This window comes from Scyliorhinus canicula, chromosome 13, assembly GCF_902713615.1.
Source record: "Scyliorhinus canicula chromosome 13, sScyCan1.1, whole genome shotgun sequence".
Taxonomy (NCBI): domain Eukaryota; kingdom Metazoa; phylum Chordata; class Chondrichthyes; order Carcharhiniformes; family Scyliorhinidae; genus Scyliorhinus; species Scyliorhinus canicula.
The window spans coordinates 136921870-136945052 of record NC_052158.1 but is presented as its reverse complement, the minus strand read 5'-3'; the positions used below and the strand labels follow the sequence as shown (position 1 = coordinate 136945052).

At 48.4% G+C, this 23183-nt stretch overlaps 2 protein-coding genes across 8 annotated transcripts in view; one reads left to right on the top strand and one right to left on the bottom strand.

Annotated features, from left to right (window-relative positions):
* LOC119976779 (F-box only protein 36-like) overlaps positions 1–10935 on the top strand; it is a 90503-nt gene extending 79568 nt beyond the window's left edge. For all 4 annotated transcript variants that reach the window (XM_038817550.1, XM_038817552.1, XM_038817551.1 and 1 more), the window contains exon 4: positions 10740–10935. In XM_038817550.1, the coding sequence (XP_038673478.1) occupies positions 10740–10931 (192 nt within the window). In that variant the 3' untranslated portion in view covers positions 10932–10935. The remainder of the gene's footprint in view (positions 1–10739) is intronic.
* A 7355-nt stretch (positions 10936–18290) lies between these two features.
* Positions 18291–23183, bottom strand: part of LOC119975951 (monocarboxylate transporter 14-like) — a 67680-nt gene continuing 62787 nt past the window's right edge. For 3 of the 4 annotated variants that reach the window (XM_038815929.1, XM_038815932.1, XM_038815931.1), the window contains exons 5-6: positions 19130–19274; positions 18291–18844 (exon numbers count right to left, since the gene is read on the bottom strand). In XM_038815929.1, the coding sequence (XP_038671857.1) occupies positions 18838–18844; positions 19130–19274 (152 nt within the window). In that variant the 3' untranslated portion in view covers positions 18291–18837. Of the gene's footprint in view, positions 18845–19129; positions 19275–23183 lie in introns of those variants that run through there. The other variant, XR_005462838.1, reaches the window with a different exon arrangement.

Sequence of the window (23183 nt, the reverse complement as noted above, 5' to 3'; positions counted from 1 at the left end):
ACTTCCAAAAGTGGATGCAGAACTGTACTACTTACAAGATCTGGAGGTCATACAATCTGTATGGTTTAAGGATTGGGCTGCGCCTGGAGTGCCGGTGATGAAGCCTGATGAAACCATCTGGCTGTCTGGGGACTTCACGCTACCCATAATAATAATCTTTATTGTCACAAGTAGGCTTACATTAACACTGCAATGACATTACTGTGAAAAACCCCTAGTCACCACATTCCGGCACCTGTTCGGGTACACAGAGGGAGAATTCAGAATGTCCAAATTACCTCGCAGCAGTCTTTCAGGAATTATGGGAGGAAACCGGAGCAAACCCACGCGGACACAGGGAGAACTTTCAGACTCTGCACAGACAGTGACCCAAGCCGGGGATCGAACCATAAATATGGCTTCCCGATTGGACCATTACCCGATGCCCCAGATCTCGATGCTTGCTTGGCCGGGGGCTGTTCATTTACAGAGTTAGACAGGAGTCTTGTGTACGCGCAGGCACAGCTGACCCGGAGTCTGGAAAATTTGTCACTATAGACATGCATCAGGGATTGTTTAAATGCACCTGTTTTTCATTTGGGGTTTCATCGGCCACTGTGATGTTTCCGAGCGTGCTGGATAACATCTTACACGACCTGCCAAAAATTTCCATCCACTTGCGTGACATTCTAAGCACTGGTTCAATGGAACATCTCAAGAAAGTGCATCGTCTTTTTGTCCATGCAGGCTTCCGATTGAAGCGACATGTATTTTCCGTGCCAAGGCAATGACTTACATTGGATACCACATTGACAATGATGGGCTGCGCCCAGTGGGGCAAAAATGGGGTGCCCCTGCCCCCCGGAACGACACAGAATTCCAATCATTTTGGGGCCTTGTTCATTTTTATGCCAAGTTTCTCACCAACCTGGCCTTACTATTGGCACCGGTGGCTGTGTTGTTGTGGAATGGCTAAAAAGGTGCTGGTGCACTTCACAGGACGTGGCATTCACGACCGAATGAGGCACATATCTTCAAAAACTCCCTGGCATATCATGACCCAACTAGGCCCCTGATTTTTTTATGGGCGGTATTTTATTGTCATAGCCGTTGCTCAGTCTGTACCGGGAGAACAAGAGCATCCCATTGTGTCAGCCAGGATCCTGAGGTGGGCATTCCTGCTTGCCACTTACAAGTACATTTTCCAATGTCGTCGGGGTACCAGGATGGTCCATATGGTCTCCTGTAGCGTTTGCCTTTGCCCACGAGGGCCCCGTCCCCACCAGTTGTGGATGAGGTGATTACAACATGGAATTTTAAGGGCACCTTACCGGGGGCGGCTTCTCATGGCCATGCATGGACACAGCTGGACCCGGCGTAGGCGAAGCTTTGCCTATGTTACTCGACAGCAGTGAAAAAGGAAGCCTTCCCAGTGTCCTTTTGGCCCTTCGCTCTGAAATTCGTAGAGCTGACTGATAGGGTGCTTGAAATATCTTTCCCCCGCAGGGACAGGAAGCACTGTTACGGGATATGGCCATCTGGCGACATCGAAACTGCATAATGTTGGTCTGGAACTGTGTTTGGTGGTCGGGTATCGATGGGGACATCGGGGATTGTCTGAATGGCTGCCCAATGTATCAGAAATTTGGGGCCTCTCAACCCAATGGCAACACTTTTTTGTCACACCAGCGGCCGCCCCTCAGGTTCAGGACCCAGCCATCTGGGTCATCGCGCCTCGTGTGTCAAGAGGACAGCAAATCCGGGTTTGCTGTGGACACAACAAAGTCCGGCGGCAGAGTTTCGGCCAGAATCTTTTGACGGTCAGCCAGGAAAACGATGATCGTATGTGTTACGCTCCACCTGATCTAGTGCCACCACAGACTGAAACATAGCCCCCGGCAAGGCGGTGAGGAGAGCCCCCGTCATTGACAGCCTCAGGGGGATTTTCGGACTTTGCAGGGGAGGTGTGTTAGAATTCTCTCAAGGACCATTGAAGAAACCAATATTAATCTTCCCCCATGGGTCTCATGAAAGTAAGAGCTCCCGGGTGGAGGCCAACAACCTGGGGCTCATTATGAATAGAATCACAACAGACCTAACTCCAGACTGGTTAGACCTTGCCTCTCAGCGAGGTCTGTACCGAGAGTGTGCTGCTATGTTAACCATGAACTTGTAAATATAATAAATTCATCTTTGTTAATAACTGATTCCTTATGAGTTATTATGGTAATATTGTGAACTGTTGATAGTAGTGGACTTCAAGGGGAGACAAGTAAAAAGTATTTCATCACATTCCTGACTTGTGCCTTGTCAGTGGTGGACCCCAGCGACGGACCCATCTTGCTGGATGGAGTACTGGCCAAGTTACCGGGAGTCTTCAATGAGGGCCTTCGTACCATAAAGGGAGCAATGGGCAAGATCAGCGTGGACGAGAAGGCTCAACCCCGGTACTTTTGCACCCAATAAATGCCTTAAGCACTGTGCGCCAAGGTGGAACATGAGCTAACTGTTGAGAACATTTGGGCGGCATCCCTCCCATCCACTTCACGGATTGGGCCACACCAGTGGTCTCTGTATTGAAGCCCGACGGATCCATCCAACTCGGCGGCGAATACAAAATGTCTGTGAACCAAGTATCTTGCCTTGACTGTTACCCGGTCTCACTTATTGAGGTCCTGTATGCTAAGCTCAACTGGAGCAGAGCATTCACGAAGCTGAATATGAGCCACACATATCTGCAGCTGCTGCTGGATCCGGGGTCCCGAACACCCGCAACGATTAACACCTATAGGGAGCTTTAGGAATATACCCGGCTTCCTTCGCAATTTTCCAGTGCATCATGAAAAACATCTTGGTGTTTGCCAAGGGTGGCCATATACCTCGATGACTTCCTAATTACAGGCATCTCTGGAAAGAAACATATGGAGAAGCTCCCCAAAGTCCACAAGAGGTTTGAACAGGCTGGTGTCTGCCTCCAAAGGGAGAAATGCATTTTTCTTTTTTTTTTTTTAATAATTTTTATTCAAAGTTTTCAACAACAAATTTTCTCCCAACAATAAAATAAACAGAATACAAAAATAAACAGAACCCCCCCCCCCCCCCACAATACAAAGCAATAAATTAACAACAATACCTAAAGCAAAAAAGTAACAGACAAACAGTCGCAAAAACAACCCCCCTTAACAAATCCCGGGTTGCTGCTGAAGTTGACCACCCTCTAACGCTCCGCCAGAAAATCGAGAACGGGCTGCCACCGCCGGAAGAACCCTTGCACCGGGCAAACTTGACCTTCTTCAGCCTGATGAACCCGGCCATGTCGTTGACCCAGGCCTCCGGGCTCGGGGGCTTCGCATCCCTCCACTGGAAAAGAATCCTACGCCGAGCTACTAGAGACTCAAAGGCCAGAATGCCAGCCTCTCTCTCCTCCTGCACTCCCGGCTCCGATGCTACCCCAAAGATCGCGAGCCCCCAACCCGGTTCCACTCTGGAACCAACCACCCTGGACAAGGTCCCCGCCACCCCCTCCAACGCCGGACACGCCCAGAACATGTGGGTATGGTTCGCCGCCCCCCCCCCCGAGCACCTCCCACATCTGTCATCTCCACCAAAGAACCGGCTCATCCTGGCCCCAGTCATGTGCGCCCTATGCAGCACTTTCAGCTGAATCAAGCTGAGCCGTGCGCAAGAAGAGGAGGAATTCACCCTCCCCAGTGCGTCCGCCCACGTCCCCTCGTCGATCTCCTCCCCTAGCTCCACCTCCCACTTTGATTTCAGTTCTTCCACAGAGGCCGCCTCCTCCTCCTCCTGCATCACCTGATAAATTGCCGAGATCCTACCCTCACTGACCCACGTCCCCTAGAGCACCCTATCCAGTACCCTCCTAGGCGGCAGTAGCGGAAACTCCGCCACCTGCCGCTTAGCAAACGCCCTGGTTTGCATATATCTAAAATTGTTCCCAGGGGGAGGCCCCACTTCCCCACCAACTCCTCTAAAGTCGCAAACTTCCCGTCGAGGAAAAGGTCCCCCATCCGCCTGATGCCTGCCCTATGCCAACTCAAAAACCCACCATCCATTCTCCCTGGTGCTAATTGGTGATTGCCCCGTATCGGGGTCCAAACTGAGGCCCCCCCCCCCCCCCCCCCCCCCCCCGTGCCGTCTCCACTGTCCCCAAATTTTGAGGGAAGCCACCACTACTGGACTCGCAGAATACCTTGCCGGTGGGAGCGGGGCCGTCACCAGTGCCTCCAAAGTCATTGCCACACAGGATGCCCCCTCCACCCTCTTCCATGCGGCACCCTCCCCCTCCATCACCCACCTACGGATCATTGCCACATTTGCAGCCCAGTAGTAACCAGACAAGTTGGGCAATGCCAACCCACTTACCTCCCTGCCTCGTTCCAGGAATACCCTCCTCACCCTCGGGGTCTTGCGCGCCCACACGAACCCCAGAATACTCCTGTTAACCCTTCTAAAAAAAAAACTTCGGGATCAATATGGGGAGGCACTGGAAGAGAAACAAGAACCTCGGGAGCACCGTCATCTTAACTGACTGGAACCTCCCCGCCAATGAGAGTGGCAACACGTCCCACCTCTTAAACTCCTCCTCCATCTGCTCCACCAACCTCGAAAAATTTAGCCTATGCAGGGCCCCCCAGCTCCTAGCTATCTGGACCCCAAGATATGTAAAGCTCCTCACTGCCCTCTTCACGGGAGCTCTCCTATCTCCCTCTCCTGGCCCCCCAGGTGCAGCACGAACAGCTCACTCTTCCCCACGTTGAGCTTATAGCCCCCCCCGCACAATCCCCCTCCAGTTCTTCAAACCCCTCAGCGCCATGGCCAATGGCTCAATTGCTAATGCGAAGAGCAATGGAGACAAGGGGCACCCCTGCCTCGTCCCCCGGGACAACCGGAAGTCCTCCAACCTCCTCCCATTCGTCACCACACTCGCTGCTGGGGCACTATACAGTAGCCTCACCCAACTAATGAATCCCTCACTAAACCCAAATCTCCTCAACACAGGTAACTCCACTCCACTCTATCGAAAGCTTTCTCCGCATCCATCAATGCTACTGTTTCCGCCTCCCCATCCGCCGACGCCATCATCATAACATTGAGCAGCCGCCGCACATTGACATTCAGCTGTCTCCCCTTCACAAACCCCGTTTGGTCCTCGTGTATAACCATCGGGATCATATCTCCCACCCTCCTGGACAGTATCTTGGCCAACAACTTTGCGTCCACATTGAGGAGCTAGATCGGCCTATAAGACCCACATTGGAGGTGGTCCTTGTCCCGCTTCAGGATTAGTGAGATTATTGCTCTAGACATGGTCGGGGGCAAAGCCCCCCCTCCTTCGCCTCATTCAGGGTCCTCACATGCAGCGGGCCCAGCAGATCTGAGAATTTTTTGTAAAACTACACCGGGAACCCATCAGGCCCCGGTGCTTTCCCGGTCTGCATGCTCCCCAGCGCCTCTATCAGCTCCTCCAGCTCGATTGGGGCCCCCAGACCCTCCACCCACTCATCCTCCACTCTAGGGAACTCCAACTTACCCAGAAAGCGGTCCATCCCGCCCACCTCCCTAGGGGGCACCGACCGGTACAGCCCCTCATAAAAGGATCTGAATACCCCATTAATATCCCTACCGCTCCACACCAGGTTCCCTCCTGCATCTGTGACTCCCCCTATCTCTCTCGCTGCCTCCCGCTTCCGGAGCTGGTGGGCCAGCATCCGGCTTGCCTTCTCTCCGTACTCGTACACCGCCCCTTGCGCCCTCCTCCACTTCGCCTCCGCCTTCCGGGTGGTCAGTATGTCGAACTCAGCTTGGAGACTGCGACGTTTCCTCAAGAGCCCCTCTTCTGGGACATCCGCATACCTCCTGTCCACCCTTACCATTTCTTCCTCCAGCCTGTCCCTCTCCGCCCTCTCCCTGTGCGCCCGGATACATATCAGCTCCCCTCTGACCACTGCCTTCAGCGCTTCCCAGACCACCCCAACTTGCACCTCCCCGTTGTCGTTGGCTTCCAAATACCCCTCTATGCTCCTACGGACCTGCCCGCATACTTCCTCCTCTGCTAGCAGCCCCACATCTAACCTCCACAGCGGGCGCTGATCCTTCCCCTCTCCCAGCTCCAGATTCACCGAGTGTGGGGCATGGTCAGAAATAGCTATCGCCGAATACTCCGCCCCCACCACTCTCGAGATTAGCGCCCTGCTGAGGACAAAAAAGTCAATCTGGGAATAGGCCTTCTGGACATGGGAGAAAAAGGAAAACTCCCTATCCCCCGGCCTCAAAAACCTCCAGGGGTCCACCCCTCCCATCTGATCCATGAACACCCTCAGCACTGAGGCCGCCGTCGGCCTCTTACTCGTCCTTGACCTCTACCAATCCAGGGCTGGGTCCAACACGATGTTAAAATCCCCTCCCAAGATCAACCCCCCCCCCCCCCCCATCTCCAGGTCCGGGATCTGGCTCAACATACGCCGCATGAAGCCTGCATCGTCCCAGTTGGGGGCATACATATTAAGCAGAACCACCCGTTCCCCTTGAAGCCTACCACTCACCATTACATATCTCCCTCCACTGTCCGCCACCACACTCGATGCCACAAACGACAAGCTCTTGCCAACTAAAATCGGCACCCCCTCGATTCTTCGCATCTAGCCCCGAGTGAAATACCTGTCCAACCCAACCTCGTCTCAGTCTCACCTGATCCGCCACTTTAAGGTGCGTCTCCTGGAGCATGGCCACGTCTGCACCCAGCCCCTTCAGGTGCGCCAGGACCCGGGACCGCTTCACCGGTCCATTCAGCCCACTCACGTTCCACGTGACCAGCCGAATCTGGGGGGTCTTCCCCCTCCCTCTGCGCCGGTCAGCCATAGCTCTCCCTCGGCTCACTACGTGCCCGCAGAACTCCCCAGGCCCGTTCCCCATGGTGGCAGACCCCCCTCCCAACTCCCCCCATCACCAGCAGTTCCCCTTCGCCCCCTGCAGCAGCAACCCGGTTTCCTCCCCCGCCGACTCCTGCTGACCCCGGCTGCTCCTGCCATCCCAACGACCCCCCCCCCCCCCCCCCCCCCCGATGCAACACAACCATCCCCCCCCCCAGTGCTACTGCTCCTCCCGCACGGGAGGAAAGCCTGCGCTTCCATCCCAAACCCCGCCCCCCGACCCAACACGCGGGAAAAGGCGGGCACATGACCCCCACAGGACCGCAAAACCGCTCCCCAACCCTCCACCCGTGAAACAAGAACAAAAAAGCACCCAAGTAAACCAAAAACAGTCCCAAAAATTGAAAACAGTGAACAGCAAAAAAGCATAATCAAATACAATCAATAAAAGCAAAAGGATACCAAGGAGGACAAAGCCTCCGGACCATGTACATCAGTGCTTCTCAAAGTGTGGTACGCATACCGGTGCCGGTACGCGAGCCATCATCTGCCGGTACTTGAGAGTGTTTCCAGAAAAGAAAGAGACAGTAATCCTGGATTGGCTTGTTTCGCTCACCGGTCCCTGGCACATTGAAAAAAAAAACTGCCGGTACACCACATCAGATAGTTTGAGATGCACTGATGTACATCATTCCCCAGCCCCCAGTCCTCAGTTCGAGTCCAGCTTCTCTGCCTGGACTAAAGCCCAGGCCTCCTCCGGAGAGTCGAAATAGAGCTGGGGGTCTTTATACGTGACCCAGAGGCGTGCCGGCTGTAACAGGCCAAACTTCACTCCCTTCTTGTGAAGCACTGCCTTCGTCCGATTAAAACCAGCCCTTCTCTTTGCCACCTCCGCACTCCAGTCCTGATAGATCCTGATCTCCGCGTTCTCCCACTTACTACTCCTCTCCTTCTTTGCCCATCTCAGCACACACTCACGGTCGACGAAGCGGTGGAAATGGACCAGCACCGCCCGAGGCGGCTCATTTGGCCTGGGCTTCCTCAGCAGCACTCGATGGGCACACTCCAGCTCCAAGGGTCCCTGGAACGACCCCGCGGCCATTAGCGAGGTCAGCATCATAGCCACATAGGCCCCCAAATCCGAGCCATCCAGCCCCTCAGGGAGGCCTAGAATCCGCAGGTTTTTCCGACGGGAGCGGTTCTCCATCTCCTCCATCCTCGCTAACCACTTCTTGCGGAGCGCCTCGTGCGACTCCACCTTCACTGCAAGCCCAGGAGTTCGTCCTCGCTCTCTGAGGCCTTTTGCTGTAGCTCCCGGATCTCCGCATCCTGAGCTGTCTGAGTCGCCGTGAGCTTGTCCAGCGAGGCCTTAAATGGCTCCAGGATCTCAGCTTTCAGCTCTCTGAAGCAGCGATGGAGCAGCTCCTGCTACTCCTGTGCCCACTGCTGCCACGCTGCCGGTTCCCCGCCCGCCGCCATCTTGTTTTTCCTGCCTCGCACCTTTCTCTGCTCCAAAGCCGATTTTTTGACCGCTCTGCTCCTGGTCCAGTCCATCCACCAGCAGATAATCTTAGTGGAAGTGTTCCCATACGGGGAAAAGCCCAACCAGTACCGCTACGGGCCCTTAAAAGAGCCCAAAAGACAGAAAATAGCGGGAGCTACTGAACGTGCGGCTTAGCTCCGCATCACCGTAACCGGAAGCAGAAATGCATTTTTCATGCCCTTGAGGTCAGTTACTTGGTTTCCGGGTTGAAAGCCAGGGCCTCCACCCGATGGAGGACAAGGTGCCGGCAATCAGACAGGCTCCCATCCCTCGTGACCCAACACAGCTCCGGTCCTTTCTCGAAGTGGTCAACTACTATGGAAAATGTACACCCAGAATGGCCACGTTGCTCAGGGTCGGTCCTAGGTCCAAACATCTTCAGCTGCTTCATCAATGACCTTCCTTCCACCATAAGGTCAGAAGTGGGAATATTTGCTGATGATTGCACAATGTTCAGCACCATTCATGACTTCTCGGATACTGAAGCAATCCATGTCCAAATGTAGCAAGACCGGAACAATATCCAGGCTTGGGTTGACAAGTGGCAAGTTACATTCATGCCACAAAAGAGTCAGGCAATGATCATCTCCAACAAGACAGAATCTAAGCATTGCCCAATGACATTCCCATCGCTGAATTCCTCGCTATCAACATCCTGGAGGTTACCATAGACAATAAAATGAACTGAAGTAGCCGTATTAATGCTGTGGCTACAAGTGCAGGTCCGAAGATGGAATTCTGCAGCAAATAACTCGCCTCTTCACCAAAGTATGGTCTATCTACAAGGCAGAAGTCAGGAGTGTGATGGAATACTCTCCACTTGACCCTGGATGAGTGCAGCGTGCAGCTCCAACACTCGAGAAGCTGGACATCATCCAGAAGAAAGCAGCCCACTTAATTGGGTCACCATCCACAAACATTAACTCCCTCCACCACCAACGCACAGTGGTAGCAATGTATACTATCTACAAGATGCACTGCAGGAACTCGAACTTTGGAAGAGGCGAGTTATTTGCTGCAGAATTCCATCTTCTGACTTGCACTTGTAGCCACAGCATTAATACAGCTACCTTCAAACCCACAATAGCTACCATTTAGAAGGACAAGGGCAGCAGACACATGGGAAGTCCACCACCTGGAAGTTCCTCTCAAGCCACACACCATCCTGACTCGGAAGTATATCCTTATCAGTGTTGCTGAGTTAAAATCCTGGAACTCTGTCCCCAACAGCACTACAGGTGTGCCTACACCTCCGGGACGGCAACGGTTCAAGAAAGAAGCTCACCACCAACTTCTCGAGAGCAATTAATGATGTGCAATAAATGCTGGCCTAACCAGTGAAGCCCATATCCCATGAATGAATTTAAAAAAGAATGAAGTTTGAGAAAAATATATTTGAATTAAGTTCAAATATCAAGCCGGAATTTGACAAAATTGTGTGGAGCACAGCTGTGACCAATAGAGGGTGCTGTTGAAAGGTGTCTCAAAATCTTGAAACGTAAATGGTTGGGATTGCACTATATAATCAAACTGCTGCATTGGCTTTACTAGCAAATAAGGGACTACATACTTCACATTCAGTCAAGTTTGCATCACAATTCACTATTTTCATTGAACTCCTGGTTATTAGCAGCAAACCGCGTGTACAATATGTATTTGGGTTTTTCTGAACATACAAAATGGTTCAAATCAGACTATTTTGTTGCAAATTAGATATATGATATCCATATGCACTTTCTTTATGAAATTCATACATGTATATTACATCGTAGTTCAACTTTGACATTACATAAAGCGTAATACAGATTCTTTCAGTAGTGTACAAGAGGTGCCTCACTAAACTTGCAATGTAGGTGATATTTATAATGTACCTTTATATTCATGTCAAACATTCTGTGGTGGATACAGTCTGAGGGGTTTTACATTGGCTAACTACATTGCCCCATGGTATACTATGGTAGGAGGGAGGGCCTTCACCTTTCCCCGGTGAGCCTTTGTAGCAGGAACCTCGAGCTTTGGTTCACTTGTGATTTTTCTTCTAAGAACAAAGCTGACAAATTCCAACTTCCTCATCAGTCTCCCAAACCACATTTGTTTGTGTTGATAAGGGCAGAAATTGATATGTGGAGGAGATATTTGATGGAGGAGGGAGGAAGGGATCAAAAATAATATTATGGTGAGTGACTTTTTCTTTTACACTGTTAAGTGATTCTTTTGTGTTCCAATATTCAGAAATGCAAAATGGTTCTATAACAAGTTGGATTTTAATTAAGACACGTTTCCGTAGTAAACAGCGGAATGCTGATTCTGCTTTGCTTTCTCACTAGCTGTGCAACTCTGATAAACTCTGGGAACATATTACTTCAAGATACTATGACACCATAACTCCAGACATGAAAACATTGGCTTTGGAGGTTGGCTGGAAGGAGATCTTTTTCACAAACAAACTCCAGCTACAGAAAAAGATCCGACGAATACGAAAGAAAATTGAGAAGTTTGAAGATTACGTGGCTGTTTAAGACCGTGGGTTCTAGACTTAGAGCAGCAAACAAAACTGCTGCTTGCACCAGAAATTTGTTCGCTTCATTGTCATTTGAACTTGTGTTTAGCTTTCTCAAATAGTGCATAGTGTTTTAATGCATAAATTCATAATTATTTAGTAAATGATTATATATTGATGCTTTCTGTTCAGACTCACTAGTGTAGAAATTGGGTAGTTTCAGGTGCTAAATGGCCTTAAGTCCCCAAATGAATCATCAGGATGTATCTGACTCATCATATTGGAAGGACAAGGAAGAGTTCTTCAGCTAAAGGAGGCATAGACCCTTTGCTTGGGAAATGAGGCCTCATACAAGCTTGAGGCCTCCACCAATTAGTTTGACCACCCAGTCCAGGACTGTTGATCATTGATTGTCAGCCACAAAATGCTCAAACCCCCCCCCCCCCCCCCCCCCACGGCTCCAGGCCACATGACACTGTGGTTTGATGCCAGCTGCTGCTTCTCCAGCCAAGGTTGTCAATACCTTAGGTAAAATTTAATGGTCATGCACGTGGGCTTCCTCTGTTGGAGAGTTGGTTACAACCACACCATGCCAATTTTCAGGAGCCCAATGGGGATTAATCCAATTAGTCACTGCTGGCTGATATTGGGGTTCCTGGCTCCTGTGGGGGGAATCTCCTGCAGGGCTTTCTCCTGCAGGGCAGATGTCCTGCCCCAGAGACCTGTCAACTAATCGGAGGCTGGCCGCTCTCCAGTCCAGCAGCACGATCATGAGCAGTGCCATTGACGGTACTGCAATAGGCCCAAGGATGTGGCCCGGGATCTGCCATGGAGGCCCGAATAAAGAAGGAGGAGAGGGTCAATAAAGGGCACGGTGTATGTCTTCCCACAGTTCACCTCTTTGCTGCCAGAAAATCCCTTCATTCAGCACTGGGTACCCAAAAAGGAGGGAACCCTACCCCAACCTGGACCTGCCATGTAGCCACTTGAGAACCTCAATTGATCTCTGTGCAGGAAGGCTGTTCTCAACCGTTCCCACACAGACTTATTTTAGGGAAGTCAAAGGTGACAGGCGCACAATCCAGAGCTGTCCTGTCTCTTTATACGTCCCACTCCACCTGCACTCGGGTGGAGCATTCGCTTCTGCCCCTGTATCCCACCAGTGCTCAGAAACCCACTCGAGGCCAGTTATCTGCAGCCCACTGTGGTACTATTAGCAGTTGGTCTTTTGCTCCTTCATCTCAAAACGAAAGAGAAAATGCTGGAAAATCTCAGCAAGTCTGGCAGCATCTGGAGGGAGAGAAAAGAGCTAACGTTTCGAGTCCGATGACTCTTTGTCAAAGCTTTGACAAAAGGTCATCTGGACTCTAAACGCTAGCTCTTTCTCTCCCTACTGATGCTGCCAGACTTGCTGAGATTTTCCAGCATTTTCTCTTTCGTTTCAGATTCCAGCATCCGCAGTAATTTGCTTTTATCCTGTATTCCATCTCAGCGTGTTGCTCAAGTATCACTCTGTGTAATATTGTCAAAATAAAAAATAAGTATGGAATACAGTCAGAATCATTTCACACAATAAGAGATTCATGTTCAAGGGAACTAAATCAAATTCGAGACGAGGTGGGAATTTGCGTTTGGGAGCAGCAAATAGAAGTATAGAATGATTGTAGCCCATAATGTCTTTGCTGGCTGTATGTCAATATCAGGATACTGTACAAAGATCCGTGGAATGACGCAATCATCTTGACTTTCTTTCCAGTAAAACATGCCACTTCTCAAATGGTTGGTGCACAAGGATCCATGGAGCATTTGCATTTAAAAAAGTGTTTTTAAAAATTGGTGAAAACGTTAGTGCCACAGATACAGTTGGCAGAAAATATTCATGGCATTCACTTCTAAAATTGCTTTCATGCTTGATAGCTAAGTCACTTTGAGGCGAATGTATTTTTAAAAAATAAAAAAAAATTTAGCGTACCCAATTCATTTCTTTCCAATTAAGGGGCAATTTAGCGTGGCCAATCCACCTAGCCTGCACATCTTTGAGTTTGGGGGCGAGCTCCACACAGACAGTGACCCAGAGCCGGGATCGAACCTGGGACCTCGGCGCTGTGAGGCAGCAGGGCTAACCCACTGTGCCACCTTTGAGGAAAATGTATGTTAAATTATAGATCATATATAGAACATAGAACATTACAGCGCAGTACGGACCCTTCGGCCCTCGATGTTATAATTATTGATGTACTTTGGTGGGAAGAATAAGGGAGCTGGAAATTGGGAATCCTCCTAGATATATCACAGAAAGCTAGCATGCAAATTTTGCAGGTAATAGGGAAAGGAAATGGAATTTTGGCCTTTATTTCAAAGGGAATGGAGTATAAAAGTAGGGAAGTCCTGCTAAAACTATACAAGGCATTAGTTAGACCACACATTAAATACTGTGAACAGTTTTGGTCCCCTATCTAAGGAAAGATATTGAAGCATTGAAGGCAGTCTAGAGACAGTTCACTAGGTTGATCCTGGGTATGGAGGGATTTTCTTATGAGGAGAGGTTAAGTAGATTGGGCCTTGCTCATTGGAGTTTAAAATAATAAGAGGCGATCTTATTGAGACATAGGATTCTCAAGGCGCTTGCATGGTCCCTGCTAATAGGATGTTTCCTCTTATGGGAGAGTCGAGGACGAAAGGGCATAATCTCAGAGTAAGGGGTGGGCCATTTAAGACCGAGTTGAAGAAGAATTTCTTTCAGAGGGTAGTGAATCCGTGGAATTCTTACCGCAGAAGGCTACAGAACTGGGGATAAGGTGGGAAAGAGGAGTTGAGGATTATCATATCAGATCAGTCATGGTCACATTGAATAGCGGAGCAGACTCAATAAACCAAATGGCCTAATTCTGCTCCTATTCTTATCCATAGAATCCCGACAGTGCAGAAGGAGGCTATTCGACCCATTATGTCTACACTGACCCTCCGAAAGAGCATTCTACCTGGACCCACTGCCCCGCCCTATCCCCAAAAGCCCAAGCATTGATCATGTCCAACCCACCTAACCTGCACGTCTTTGGACTGTGGGAGGAAACCAGAGCACCCAGAGAAAACCCACACACGAGGGGAGAATTGCAAACTCCACATAGTCACTCAAGGCCGGAATCAAGCTCGGGTTCCTGGTCCAGTGAGGCAGCAGTGTTAACGACTGCTACCCTTGTATCATCCACAGAAGTATGGTATTCTTTTTGCCTTTTTGGTACTTTTTTTTTATCTGTATGGTAAGACGTTTATTTAAATATTTTAACACTTTCCAAGAAATGGGAAAACATCCAACTTGTATAAACTGATCACGTGTCTAGTAAGCTAGATTGACATCCTATACATCAGTAGTATAGTTCAAGGATTTCCTGTTTTCAGGATTTCATAAAGGGTAATGAACTTAAACAGTGACCCTGGCCCCATATTTCCAGCTTTGTCTTTAGGGAAAACCCCAATATTTCAGATAGTGGTTTCTGGTGGAGATATCAAAGATCAGCAGAAATAAACTTGGTCTCAAAGCTATATCTTAATGGTGAAATATTTGTCATTTGCTTATGGGAGATATTTCAGTGTTTCAGATGATAAAGTAGATATTTGTGGTAGTTATCTTTAAAGTATTTAATTTTGAACGTTTAGTGTTATTGGCTGGAAAGTCCATCATATCGTTGGAAAATTACTTACCTTCATTTTTTTCATTTGTATCTCTTAAAAGAGTTTGAATTTTGACATCATATAGAATGTGTTAATGAATTCAACTGGTAACAAACTATAAAACAGCATCAGAATTTTCAAACCTGTGCTTTTATTGATTCAGCTCAACTACAGGCAATTGTCAAGCACTTACAGTTCAGAGAAATAGCCAGAGAATTTCTAGTACTTGACTACACATAAAAAGTTACAGCAATATTGATACAGCTTCAACAACGGTTTGTGACAGCAAATTCTACATTCTAACTATTATCTGCAAAATACACTGGACCAAATTCCATGAGAGTTCCCTTGGTTTCCTTCTTTATCAATAGTTGGAGACCAATGGATTCCCAAGAAAATGGTGGAGACCTGACTGTGCCTGGTAATCATTTATTTTTGTGATTTTCTGATCTACATTGCAAGGCAAAGAACCTCAGTGATTACAAACCAATCACATCCAAGAAGCAAAACTGGGGCAAAGACTCCCATGTGCTGGAGTTAATGATCCAATTGTTCAGTCTACACTGATCTTTCCCATAATGAAGCACCAAAAATATACGCGATACTCCAACTGCAACCTAACTAAGTTCAATATTATCTCATTGCTTTCGTACTTGATACCTTTAGTTACAAAGTCTATATTTCTATCTGCCCTTTTTAAGATGTGTGCTTCCTTGTCACTTTAGTGACCTTTAGTGACAACAAGCCCATCTACCTATTTTAAATCATTGAAGGTGTATTTCCTTCCCATGTCCTCACTTTCAAAATCTATTACTTCACATTTTCAGCAGATAAACAGGCTAGTTGCATGTGGAGAGGAGGTATTCAGAAGCCCCGGAGGCAGGGTTGTTGAAGGAGCGGCAGAAACCGCTGATGGAGTTTGGGTTATTATCCACGGATAAGGTGGCAGGACAGTTGAGGAGGGCGAAGGGGCAGGTCTATGGAAAAAGGTGAGTAGGATGTTGGCACATCAACTGAGGAAGCAGCAGGCAGCGAGGCAGATCAGAAAATTTAAGGATGATGGGGGCGCAGTCTTGGATCTGGTGGGGGTGCATGGGGTGTTTGGAGATTTTTATAGGAGGCTGTACGAGTCTGAGCCCCCGGCAGGGTTGGAGGGAATAAGGCGAGGTTTTAAAGGGTTAGAGTTACCAAGGGTAGAGGAGGACCTGGGGGAGGGATGGGAGCCCCCATTGGCTGGTGGAGGGTCTTGGGACAATGCAGGTGGGGAAAGTCCCAGAACCGGATGGGTTCCCTATGGAATTCTTCAAAATGTCCCCTGCTGGTGAGGGCGTTTAATGAGGCGAAGGAGCAGGGGATGCTCTCCACGATATTATCGCAGGCCTCGATCTCCTTAATTTTAAAGCCAAGGGTCCAGAGCAGTGTGGGTCTTACAGACCAATTTCATTGTTAAATGTGGATGCCATGTTGCAGGCCAAGAGTTTGGCCTCAAGGATCGAGGACTATGTGCCGGGGTGATTGGGGAAGACCAGACGGGGTTTGTTAAGGGGAGGTATCTGTCGGCCAACATCAGGAGGTTACTGAATGTGATAATGATGCCCCCAGAGGAACTAAGTGTGGAGATGGTGGTCGCCATGGATTCGGAGAAAGCCTTCAATTGGGTGAAGTGGGTTTGTTTGTGGGAGGTGCTGGGGCGGTTTGGGTTTGAACAGAGGTTCGTGGACTGGGTCCGGTTACTATATTGGGCACCAGTATCGAGTGTGCAGAGAAACGAGTGTGAGCTTGGAGTATTTCAGGCTGCATTGGGGGACGAGGCAGGGATGTCTACTCTCCCCATTGCTCTTTGTCTTGGCTACAAAGCCGCTGGCAATGGCGCTGAAAACGTCAAGGGAATGGCAAGGGATAGTACAGGGAAAGTGGAGCATAGGGTCTTGTATGTGGATAACTTGGTGCTTTATATTTCAGTTCCGTTGGAAGGTTATTAGGGGGGATTATGAGTATTTTGGAGGAATTTGGTCGGTTCTCGGGGTACAAATTGAATATGGGGAAGAGCAAAGTTTTTCCGATCCAAGTGAGGGGGCAGGAGATGAGGCAGGGGTGGTGCCGTTTAGGGTGGTCGGGGAGATCTTTCGGTACTTGGGCATTCAGATGGCGCGGGGGTGGGAGCAGCTGCACAAGCTGAATCTGGCTCGGTTGGTGGAGCAGATGAAGCGGGATTTTAGAAGATGGGACGTACTCCTGTTGTCATTGAAGTAACGGGTGCAATCGGTGAAAATGACGGTCCTCCCGAGGTTCTTGTTTGTGTTCCAAACCTCCCGATTTTTATTCCTACGGCTTTCTTTAGGGGGGTGAATGCGATGATTTCAGGGATTATTTGGGCGGGTAAAGTCCCGCGGGTGAAGAAGGTGCTGCTGGAGTGGGGTTAAGGGGGGAGGGGGGGGTTGGCTCTCCTGAACATCATGAATTATTACTGGGCGGCGAACATAGCCATGATTTGGAAATGAGTGGTGGGGGAGGGATCGGTGTGGGGGTGGATGGAGGCAGCCTCTTGCAGGGATACCTGTTTGGGGGCATTGTTGACTGCGCCTCTGCCGTTCTCGCTGGCCAGGTAATCCACAAACCCGGTGGTGGTGGCGGCGGCCCTTAGGGTGTGGACTAAGTGGCGGCAGCACTGAGACTGGAGGGGGTGGAAATCACCGGTTTGTTCCGGGGGTGTGGGGGCTGGGTGCGGGGTTTCGGGGCTGGCATTGGGTAGGGATTTTGCGATTTGGGAACCGGAGGGCAGCTTTCTGAGCTTGGAAGAGTTGGAGGAGGAATTTGAGCTGCCCGTCGGGAATGGGTTCCGGTATTTGCAGCTGAGCGACTTTGTTCAGAGGCTGGCACCGTCCTTTCCTCAAATGCTGCCCCAGGGGCTACAGGACAAGGTAGTGTCTAGGAGAGGGGAAGCTGTCAGAAATTTACAAGGAGCTGATGGAGTGGGGGGGAACCCCAATAGAGGTAGTGAAGCGAATGTGGGAGGAAGAGGTGGGTAGGGAGTTGGAGGCTGGGCTGTGGAAGGAGGCCCTCAGCGTGCGCTAAGTTTAGCCTTATCCAGTTTAAGGTGGTCCACATGGCACATATAATGGTGGCCAGGATGAGAAGGATTTTTGAAGGGGTGAAGACAGGTGTGGGCATTGTGCAGATGTCTGCAAATCATGTCCATATGCTTTGGGCATGTCCGAAGTTTGGGGGATTCTGACGGGTTTGCCGACATTATGTCGGAGGTCCTGAAGGTGAAGGTGGTCCCGAATCCAGACGTAGCGATCTTCGGAGTGTCAGAAGACCCAGAAGTCCAGGGGGTGAGAGGGACCGATGTCTTGGCCTTTGCATCCTTGGTAGCCTGGAGACAGATATTAATGGAATAGAGGGACTCGGTGGGGGGCCCAAAAATGAGGGTGTTGGTAAGTGACATGGCAGAGTTTCTCAGTCAGGCTAGTAAAAAATAAAGTTCGCCTTGAGGGGGTCTGTGTAGGGATTTTCCCGAAGGTGGCAGCCATTTATGGACTTCTTCGAGAAAAGTTAAGATGTCACAAGGGGGGGGTGGGGAAAATGAGGAAGCAAGGGCAGCACGGTGGTGCAGTGGTTACCACTGCTGCCTCACGGCGCAGAGGTCCTGGGTTCGATCCCGATCCTGGGTCATTTTCCTGTGGAGTTTGCACATTCTCCCCGTGTTTGCGTGGGTCTCACCCCCAAAACTCAAAAGATGTGCAGGGTAGGCAGATTGGCCACGCTAAATTGCTCCTTAATTGGAAAAAATGAATTGGGTACTCTAAATTTACTTTTAAAAATGGGGAGGCAGTTGGGAAGTGTGGGGCGGGATGGTGGGGTTTTAGGTATTTTGTTGAGTTTGCTATTTGCAGCCCTGTTGGCTTGTTTTGATTTGTTTGTTGTGTAAATATATAAACGCCTCAATTAAATATTTTTCCAAAAAAAATGTTTTCTGACTACACATGCAGAAAAATATTCTGTTACTTTCTGGTGCAATGTGAAAAATTGAACCTTAAATCATACTTTGTTCATTCTGCCCAACACCTTAAATTGTAACCAATGATTGAGCGTAAAAAAAGTAGAGGTTGACTGCCGTAATAGAATTTCACATGCTGACAAGAGGAGTTGGCTACTACTGTACTTTGTGACATGGTCGTGATAAACCAGCTTTGCAGAATCTACTTTCCAAGACTGACATTCGAGATTATTTATACAATGGGAGTACTTTATTAGAACCTGTGTAAACACAAATAAAACAATGGTTATGAATATACATCAATGGTAAAGCAATCATTCTGAGTAGTTATCAAGTTTCAAATAGTCCCTCAATGCAAATTAAGGTTATTTGCTTAAGTGTCTCAAACAGAACATTGAACCTTGAATTGTAGGATTATATATAAATGGGAAACAAATAATGTCAATTTAAGCACAAATTGTGACTGTTTCATGCACTAAAGGTATTCAATCATTTTCAAAATCTCAAAGTTGTTCTCCCAAATGAAATAATGAAAAAAAAGGTACCTTCTGTCACAATTTTTTTTCTTTCTATTGCTTTCCTTTGTCTGGACACAATACTTCATCAACAGGCAGGCTACCCCAACCATGTAGAGGACACCGCATACATAAAACGAGAAGTCATACTTGTTTGTCAAATCAAAAAGCCAGCCTAATCAAAGAGAATATCTATTAAGTATCCAGCAATAACCGTTTCAGTTACTCTTCATTTTAATTTGGTGCTCTTAGACCTTACAATAAGCACATTTGTAATGATCTTGTAACATGTATACTAGCCACATATATTTCCCTTATGAAAAACTAGATTATTTTTTTGTTAAACCTCAAATAATCTTGAGGTTTTTTTGTGAACATGAATCAGATCATGACATTGCTCATACTGGCAAAACAATATCTTAACACCCACATCAAGTTGACCTTATTGTCTCAAGTTTAAGGAGTAAAAATTCAAAATATTTGGCATCACCAAATTTGGGGCTATGCTACTTAGAAAGGAGAACTGACAAATTACAGGAAAACATTAGTAAACTTGGAGAATTGGTCATTGGCAAATGAACTTCAGTATAGGTAAATCTAAAATGGTACATTTTGATACTTATTGGGAAACGGGTGTCTAAATGGGGTAGAGGTGTAAAGGCGTCTTGGGTACAGAGATGCATTAATCACAATACAAGTAAATAAAACCATAAATGATTGAGAGGTACTAGAGAAGGTGCACAAAATATTTGCCAGGGTGCTACCAAATTAATGGATTATACCTGTGAGGAATACTGAACAGGCTGAGGCTCTTTTCTCTAGAAAAGAGACAGCACGGTAGCATTGTGGTTAGCACAATTGCTTCACAGCTCCAGGGTCCCAGGTTCGATTCCCGGCTTGGGTCACTGTCTGTGCGGAGTCTGCACGTTCTCCCCTGTGTGTGTGGGTTTCCTCCGGGTGCTCCAATTTCCTCCCACAGTCCAAAGATGTGCAGTTTAGGTGGATTGGTCATGCTAAATTGCCCTTAGTGTCTGAAATTGCCCTTAGTGTTGGGTGGGGTTACTGGGTTATGGGGATATGGTGGAGGTGTGGGCTTGGGTAGGGTGCTCTTACCAAGAGCCAGTGCAGACTCGATGGGCCAAATGGCCTCCTTCTGCACTGTAAATTCTATGAAAAAAAGAAATGATTGAGAATCTGATACAGTGCCTTAAATGTCCAGAAGGGGATTGATAACAGAGATGTAGAGAAGTTCCATTAAAATCCATTTGTTTAAACAGAGTTGAAAATGAAGCATGATGTTTCCATTTGAGGGAGAGGCCAGAACTGGGGGCCATAAATACAAGCTAATCTCTAATAAATTGAATTCAGGGGGAAATTGTTTACCCCAGAGAGCGGTTAGAATTTGGAACTCGCCACCACAAAGAGTGGTTGAGGTGACCTGCAGAGGTGCTGCATTGAAGGGGAAGCGGTAATCACTTGAGTGTGAAAGGAAAGGAAGGATTTATTGATGGAGGTCGATGAAGAAGGGTGGGAAGAGGCTGATGTGAAGCATAAACAGCAGCATGAACCTGCTCGAATGAATGTCCTGTTTCTGTGCTGTGAACAAAAATTTAAATTGTCTTTGCCCACTTATGGGTGCTACAAGGGCCCATTGACTTCCAAATGCTGGCTATGGCACATGTACACACTTATGACAAGTCATACTGGGTGTTATATTGGCAAGAGCCTTAGCACATCCAATGAATGGACACCCAAAGTATGAGGACCAGGCAAATCATGAGGTAATCGGCAGCACCATTTTGGAGCTTGTGCACTCTCCTCAGAGCTGGACAGGCATTCAGCAAGAATAAGAACCCGTCACTAGCACTATTTAAAGGAATGATCCACAGGTTAGTTGCTGACTGATTTCTGGCTGTTGCGTTTCTTCGACATGTGTTTGGCACTTTGTATAATTGTTTAAAGTTGCATGGTGTAGCATGTTCTCAAGGAAGTTTCGCTGACTTTGTGGCATCTCCGTACGCTAATTGCTCCCAGACAATGATGCTCCAGCAGGCATTCTCCTTGGAATGCAGCATGACTTGGAGAAGTGTTATGAACCCAGTTGGTGTTCAATCCGAGGACATCCCAAATCTCAGGAGGAAAACTTGAAAAGCTGGCTTTTAACATTTTTGAGATTTGGAAAAAAGTTAGAAAAAAGAGATGGAAACCTGGTCTCAAATAGAACTTATGGGGTCTGATTCAAACAGGCTTCTTCTGCTGTCACCCTGCACTCCAGCTTGATTCCATTAGAGGGCTCTGCCTTGCAACTGGGCGTGGCTTTGATCTGTCCTAGATTGCTAGTCTCCATTTTGCTTAACAAAGTGTCTGTTTCATCCTGCTACTAGGCTAATCTGCAGCTCACAAATCCTCAGCATGGCGAAATCCCTACAGGCTTATATTTTATTCAATTATTCACTTTTCATTCCAACTTCTTGATAGAAATAACAGAGCCGAGAACTGCAGGAGGCACTGAAAGAGGGAAGGAGGGAGGAAAGGGCTCTCAGCAGTAGCTCATTTCCACTCAGGGTTTGCAGAGCAATTCTCTGAACTAAATCTCAGCAAGGATCAAATGGCTGGATTTTACCATGTGCATGCAACAATCATTCAGCAGACGTGAATGTGGGCAGCATGCTCACTCCCGCCGCAATTAAACACTGGCCGGCTAATTAGCACCGGACCAGTGGAGCCCTGGGAAATTGGTTACCCATGGCATGCGGCTTAGACAGTGGGGTTAGGCTGTGAACTAGAAGGAGGTTCCAGCGTCAGATTGAAAGGGCTGCCAATAGTGGGGAGGACATCCTCAGGGGTAGCATCTGGCTGCCCATCATCATTGAGCAAAGGCAGTGCTGCTTGCAAAGAGGTGAGGAGGAGAGTGAAGCCAGAGAGCAAAACATCTGGCAACATCTTGATGATGCCTGCGGCAGTTACAATACCTACCACTCTGGATAAGAAAGGCGGAAATGACAACCTCTCCTTTAGGGCCCCTCCCCAGTGGATCCCATAACTTTGGCTGCTGGGAGCAGTAGAGAAGGCAAAAGGCCAGACAGGTCCATAGTTTGATGATAATTTCCTGTGACCTCCTCCAGGCTGTGAATGTATGACTGGATGATTCCATGCCACAGGATTTGAAGAGGTGACATCTCCACCGGAGCACGCCGGGATGGAAAAGAGACCATCAGCCATGGGGACATACAGATGTTGAGGTTGCAGTGCTGTAAGAGGCTGATTGCCTTTCTTCTTTCTGCAATGCTGAGTAGTAAACATATTGCCCAATGTGGCACACATCCATGGGAGGGTATCTGGTGATGTGCATGATAAGAGGAAATGAATGGCCAGCTGTCTGAATGCACTCTCGGCACTGAGCATGACTTCAAGGGACACATGCAAGGAGCATTGCCAAGCAGTGCAACTCGGACTCAACCCTAACACCATGACCTTTCTAGAAATTACTCATTATTCTCAAAGGAGAAAGGGTCTAATATCTGTGATAGGTTGATGACCAGTGATGTGTGCCCAAGCTAACATTTACAATAGTGATGGGGGAGGAGATCCTGCAGTTGGGGGAGTAATTGTGTTGCAAACAATAAGCTTGCCTCTTCTAAAGGCTGCGAGGAAATCCTGGGTTAAGTGGTGAAGGTGTGGCTAAAATTCATCAACTGAAATATGAATTGCTGGCTTTGGTTCTGTTGGCTTGGAATGGCCTTACAAGTTTGCAGATCGGAATGCGGGCTGCTGGGTGGTACGGTGGCACAGTGGTTAGCACTGCTGCCTCACAGCGCCAGGAACCTGGGTTCAATTCCAACATTGTGTGACTGTGTGGAGTTTGCAGATTCTCCCCATGGCAGTGTGGGTTTCCTCCAGGTGCTCCGGTTTCCTCCCACAGTCCAAAGATGAGCAGGTTAGATGGGGTTACTGGGACAGGCCGAGGGAGTGCGCCTAGGTAGGATGCCCTTTCAGAGGGTTGGTGCAGACTCGATGGGCCAAATGGCCTTCGGCACTGTAGGGATTCTATAGTGTAGTGAATCTGTGGACACAGGAGCACTGA